Here is a 6,000-nt window from a genome sequence, read left to right on the forward strand (position 1 = left end):
AGAAAAACACCTTTTATTTCCCCCCATGAAGATATTCTGCATACAGTGCAAAGGAGAAAAAGTGCATAAATTAAGTCAGGTTAGCTCTCTATGGGACATTTATAAATGGCGCTAAGAAAATTGCATTTAAAATATAATAAGAATGTTCAGCCAATAAAATTCAATTTTAGTAATGTCATATGACATCCCTTTCAACCACTAAAATTTAAATCTATTTGCCATATGTTTCACAGTTTTGGCAAAAGACAGGAAAGGAGACATTAGCACATGTTAGCTCATATTCTCTGAAATGAGCTCATTTTAGACATAGGCTAAATAATGATTTTCATATAAATTATGGTTTCCTTATATATACTGTGTATATATATATATATATATATATATATATATATATATATATATATATAGTAATGTATATAAAACCAAAACATGATGGATTGATGAAACAATACTGAAGTTGTTTTAATGCTTTTGAAACACTTTGCAGTGAAATTGCATCTAAATTTGTTTTAGACAAATTAGATCTAAAAATGTTTTAGACACAAAATTTCTCTTAAATTCTAGGGATGAGTATTTTGCAGTTTTTGAGAACCCATTAATGTTTTGGCTGAATATTCACACTTTTAAAAAAAAATCCTAGACAGAAACAGTCATCTGAGGTGATGTGGTGAAGGTGCCAACTTTTCTTATGAAAATAAATTGATATATTTATACTGATTAGGGCCCACAGACATACACACACATTCCTCAGATGTCATTCAGTCTGATCTGCAACGTGACTTGCACTCATTCTCACACAGAATGCATGCCCACGTGATCGTTTTTCAACTGTCACAGCAACTTCATAATTATCTTTGAAAATATGTACTCAGCATTCAATACTGTAAGTAGCAGCTTCATTCTAATCTAATGAAATATGTTGCTAAAGATTGTGGGAGTATGTGACAACATTATTTCTCAAGGGTAGAGTAGATAACAGGCTAAACAACATTCCTAAAACATAGACTGCTTTTAAAACAGCCAGACTCCAATCACACAATCAAGGAGTAAGAACGTTTTAAGCAGATGTAAGTATTATATTTCTACATTCCAGATTAAAATATCCTGTCAAATGTAAAAGTATTGTGCTTTAATTGGGATTTTAAAGAGTTTACTTTTCTTGAGTTGAGAACTATGACATTACATGCCATGTCTTACTGTTTTGATTGTGATTTGATGGTGTCAGATTGTGTTTGAAAGGAGGAAAAGAAGGCTGTATGGACTCACACATTGAGCTTGGTGTTGCTCCTGAAATTACAAAATCATGGTTTACTTTCTCCTTGTTGTCTTTGGTAAGTGTTTTAGCAAAAACATGGATTTATATTTTATGATTTTGATCTGATAAAAAGAACAACAGATTAGTTATTTATTCTTTCTGCTGTAATGTGAGCTTTTCAAAAACAATTTTCCACATGTAGACTGTTTTCAAAACTTTGTCGTGCTTGGCATACCATGAATTACAGTCAATGTGCTGGTAAATTTTCTTCATAAAGGCATTAGTTATTCTTTTTTTTTTTCAGGACTTTTGTCCTTCACATCAAGCCAAATATCTCAGAATTATCACTTCATAAATATCAGAAAGAACTGGACTGAGGCTCAGAGATTCTGCCGTGAGATATACACTGACCTGGCGACTGTGAATAATGAAGATGAGATGACCAGCTTGTTCAAAACCATAACTGATAATTCATATGATGTGTATACTGGACTTTATCGAGGTGAAGTGTTCCGATGGCACTGGACCCTGCCAGACAGTGTGTACAATGAAAAGACATTCCAAAACTGGGAAAAAAATCAACCAGATACAAATAATAATGAGGGCTGTGCTGTAATGGACAACAATGGGAAATGGTTTAGTGATAACTGTGATACACAAAGGCAATTTGTCTGCTTTAATGGTAAGATTTTTTATTGTACTATTGTCTGTTTATTGTATTGTGACTATACATAGTTTACAGCATGACCCTCATTTAATATAAGATACAATAGTGCTCCAGTTTCATAAACTTATTTTCATAAACATATTAGTGGCAATAAGAATCTTTTTCTTGTCATTTGTCTGTTGCAGCCACTAAAACATATATCCTGATTGAGCAGAACAAATCCTGGAGGGAGGCCCAAGAATTCTGCAGAACTTTTCACACAGATCTAGTGAATGTCAGAACCTCCTCAGAAAATCAAGATGTCAAGAACACTGCAAAAAACGATGTATGGATTGGACTATTTAAAGACCCTTGGTGGTGGTCGGATCAGAGCAACTCTTCTTTCCGTTTCTGGAATTCAAGTCAGTTAAGTAACAACAGAAGAGACGGGGACTGTGTTACAGTGATGGTGAACCACACAGGGAAATGGAATGGCATTGAATGTAACACCACTCAGCCTTTCATCTGTCATGGTGGTGCGTTTGTCTTTTTTTCTTCTTTGTCTTTAAAACTGCCCAAAGAAGAGACAGAACAGTTTCCTTTATCATCGCTGTATAATATGCATCTAATCTGACTCCTTTACAGATCTGAAATCTCAATCAACTACTAAACCAGGTATATTTCCAACACCAACATTAAAGGGATAGTTCACAAAAAAAAAAAAAAATCATTCACTCACCCTCATTTGGTTCCAAATAGGGATGCACCATTTGAGGACGAAATGTAATGTGTTTTTTTAAAGGGCATATATTTAATTTAATTATTTATTTAAGTCTGTTTGTATTTCTAAGAGAAGGTATTTTGAATAAGAAACAGCCCATGAACTGACTGACAAAAAATAATAATAATAATTTCAAAAAAGAAGACTTTTTCAAAGCTTCTTTTAAGCTCCACAGAAGAAAGAATGCATAAAGTTTGAGATGAGGGTGACAGAATCTTCAAATTTGGGTGGAGTATCATTTAAAAATGCAGTCAAAATCATATTATCCTTTGAACCTTTTAACACATGAAAAATGTTTAAGCAAATGCATTAACTATGCAATTTATTAACCGAAATGTTCTCACTGATACAGCTACTACTGATACTGAGGGGGAAAATAGAAGCACACAACCAACTCAAATACTCACTACAGGTGCAGAGCAAGGTAAGACACTCTGAATATTTTTGATGCTGTGTTTACAACAGTTAGTTCCGGTCCTTGAATTTGATTGATTTTTCAGTGTTTGTGTTTATATCCGCTTGTGTGCATGTTCCAGACAGACTCTCATTAGACAGTCTGTGTATTATTAGTGGGGATTTTCCAGTTATAATTCCTGCAGATAATGCCAGTAGACAGCAACAGATGACCATCTTTATAAGCGAATCATTGATTGATTTGTTAAAAAACACAGATTCATTCAGAAACCAGACATACTTGGCCTTTGTTGGCAGAGCAAAAATAGACAAAGTGGCAAAAAACTGGCAAAAAAGTTAATATTACCTTCTTTATCATTTAACTGTTGTATTACAACAAATGTACACTTGCTTTTGGGATATTGCTATATTATATATCAGTAGGCTTGCACACTTTATTATAAAGAATAATTGAATCATGCTTGCTGCCCTGAGAAGGCTTTTATTCAAGTCAGCTTTTATTAAAATAGAACATAATATAATACAGATTGTGTCAAAGCAGATTCACAGTATGTGCAGAATGTAGTCAATGCAGTTGAATCGATAATATTTCTAAATTAATTGTCTTACGTTATACCATATAATGGAGTATTATACCCTTTTCCTTATTGTCACCCTTACAACTCATAATCCATATTTTTGCCAAATCACCCCAAAAGATAATCTGATTCTGGTCCATGAGAACTTGACGTGGACCGAAGCTGTGACTTACTGCAGAAAGCACCATGTGGACCTGGTCTCCATTCACAGTGAGGAGCTTCAGAACAGGGCAGCGAGAAAAGCCACCCAGGCCTCCACCTCTCATGTATGGCTGGGTCTCCGTTACACCTGCACCTTCAACTTCTGGTTCTGGATAAAGAACAGAGAAGCAGGCTGCTACCAGAACTGGGCGCCTGGTCATGGGCCACATGGTTATGAGGACTGTGGGCTGTCAGGAGCTATGGAGTCCACTGGAGCGCACCGTTGGGTCGGGAGGCCAGAGAGTGAAAGATTCAATTTCATCTGCCAAATATGTACTAATGCATTTTAAAGGCAGGGTAGGTGATGTGGTTCAAAAACATTTTTTGTTATGTTAGTTGAAAGTCTCTTCACATCCTGATAGCAACCACTAAGTTAAGTGGTCTAAATTTATTTATATGTCGTTTGTGGAAGGCATAGGACCATAAAATGTTCGTCCAATCAAAATGTTCGGTCTGAACATTAAAATAGGCTGCCCTGCCTGCCTGTCAAAATATGTATTTGCATACCTCTGCGCACCCTGTTTGCGCAGACATGTTATGTCATCAGCGCGTTTCAGTGAGAAAGTAAGGCACTATTATTGTAAATATTATGCTTTGTACTGTATACTGTTTTCTCACAGCTGAATGAGATGAGGTAATCTGACAGAGTTGCATTCAATCCTCCACCAACGCCGTCTCTCATCGTGTCGCAGGTTTGTCCCTGCTCTCCATATAATGTATGTAACCCACACTTTTGACTTTCACGTCCTAATCACTCATTATGTATGTATTTTGAATAACTATTGAATAGCTTATAGGTTTATATTCATGTTGGGTATGTATGAGTTTGAAAATACATGCTTTAAATGTTTCTATCAATCAATACTTTGTAAAATGTATTGTATTCTTGTTAAAGAAATCATGTCCAAAATTATACTCTGCAAGAGTGGGAAAATTCCGACCATGTGACTGATAAGATAACCTGTTGATTTATGTATTGGGAGGAGAGACAGCAAAACACTGAGCTAAGACATTGTCTAACTGGTCAAGACACCATTTAGGATGTGTCCAACAGCCCGGTTTAAATACTGAGGACAACATCAAATTAGGCTTTTAGTCATATCTTTTTGCTTTGTACTTTTAGCCATGCTTTTTGCCATCACTTTTTGCATTCTCTGAGCGCCGTTCCAGCGTGCTTCGGCCTGCACACCTGCTGCTACCTATAGCCACGATGAGAAAAACCCCATCTAGTCTCGTTACTTCTATTCCTTTACTTTAGTTTCTTTTCTTTCCGTTGAGAGTTTCGGGTTCTGAGTTCAGTTTTGCCACAACGCTGTGTCTACGAGTTCACCTCGAGTCTGTAACCGCCTCAAAACTTCAACCAGCCCACAGCTCCGAATCTTCAGCCAACGCCCAACCATTGGCTTCCCAAGAAGAACTTCCAGCCAATCAACAAACATGAACTCAAAAAAATTATTCTTTAAACTAACTTCATTCAATTATGGACAGTGGTTCCACACAACCAATTTTTTTTGTATTAACATGAATGGAATTTTTTGAATCTATGAACAAACTCTTTGTGTTGTGTGAACACAATTGAATGAGGAAGAATCTATGTGAAATTGTGAAATTGTAATGTCCAACCAGCTCAATTTATTCACTTCCCTGTAACTTAAACCGGTTAAGTTTAGTAAACATGTTTTGGTTTATTAAAAACTGGCCAAATGTGTTTCAATTTATCAACATAAGGAGGTTTGTTTCAAACAACTCATTTAAATTATGGACAGTTCCATCCAATTAGTTCTAGTTTCTTTAACTAAATAATTTCTATTTAAAGTTACTCCCTTCAACAAATCATTTTTGTGTGTGATTGTCTTGTAATGGGTCATAAAAGACAAGATGTGTCACAAATGATCAAGTGTATTTGTTAAACAAAAGCAAAACATACAGTTACATACAATTAAATACAGTTGAAACCACATTACACAATTACACAAAATATCAAACAACTGTCATTTAATTGGCATTTAAAGGTAACCAATCAAACCTTATTCCAGGAACAGGAACTGGCTCCAGAAATAACTTCTGCAGTAGTTCAAATGTGTACCTGAGGTCAGGAGGGCTGCTCAAGTTCAGTCCATATATC

At 35.5% G+C, this 6,000-nt stretch overlaps 1 protein-coding gene across 2 annotated transcripts; it reads left to right on the forward strand.

Moving 5' to 3' along the window:
* Positions 1–989: 989 nt before the first annotated feature.
* On the forward strand, positions 990–5,600 carry LOC306887696 (macrophage mannose receptor 1-like). Of its 2 annotated transcripts, none has more exons than XM_079445655.1 (7): positions 990–1,067; positions 1,226–1,331; positions 1,560–1,937; positions 2,108–2,437; positions 2,547–2,576; positions 3,035–3,106; positions 3,795–5,600. In XM_079445655.1, the coding sequence occupies exons 2-7, from the start codon at positions 1,304–1,306 to the stop codon at positions 4,163–4,165; spliced, it is 1,209 nt and encodes a 402-aa protein (XP_079301781.1). In that variant the 5' UTR covers positions 990–1,067; positions 1,226–1,303; the 3' UTR covers positions 4,166–5,600. The 2 variants fall into 2 exon arrangements, with proteins under 2 accessions (XP_079301781.1, XP_079301782.1); XM_079445656.1 differs by having other exon boundaries at positions 1,023–1,067; positions 1,240–1,331; positions 3,795–5,565.
* The last annotated feature ends 400 nt before the right edge of the window (positions 5,601–6,000 follow it).

The sequence above is a fragment of the Barbus barbus genome, assembly GCF_936440315.1.
Source record: "Barbus barbus genome assembly, chromosome: 21".
Taxonomy (NCBI): domain Eukaryota; kingdom Metazoa; phylum Chordata; class Actinopteri; order Cypriniformes; family Cyprinidae; genus Barbus; species Barbus barbus.

Coding starts and splice junctions, on each gene's coding strand:
- LOC306887696 (XM_079445655.1), top strand. CDS start 1,304: ATGGTTTACTTTCTCCTTGTTGTCTTTG. Junction 1,938..2,107: donor GCAATTTGTCTGCTTTAATG/GTAAGATTTTTT, acceptor TGTCTGTTGCAG/CCACTAAAACATATATCCTG. Junction 2,577..3,034: donor TCAATCAACTACTAAACCAG/GTATATTTCCAA, acceptor TCACTGATACAG/CTACTACTGATACTGAGGGG.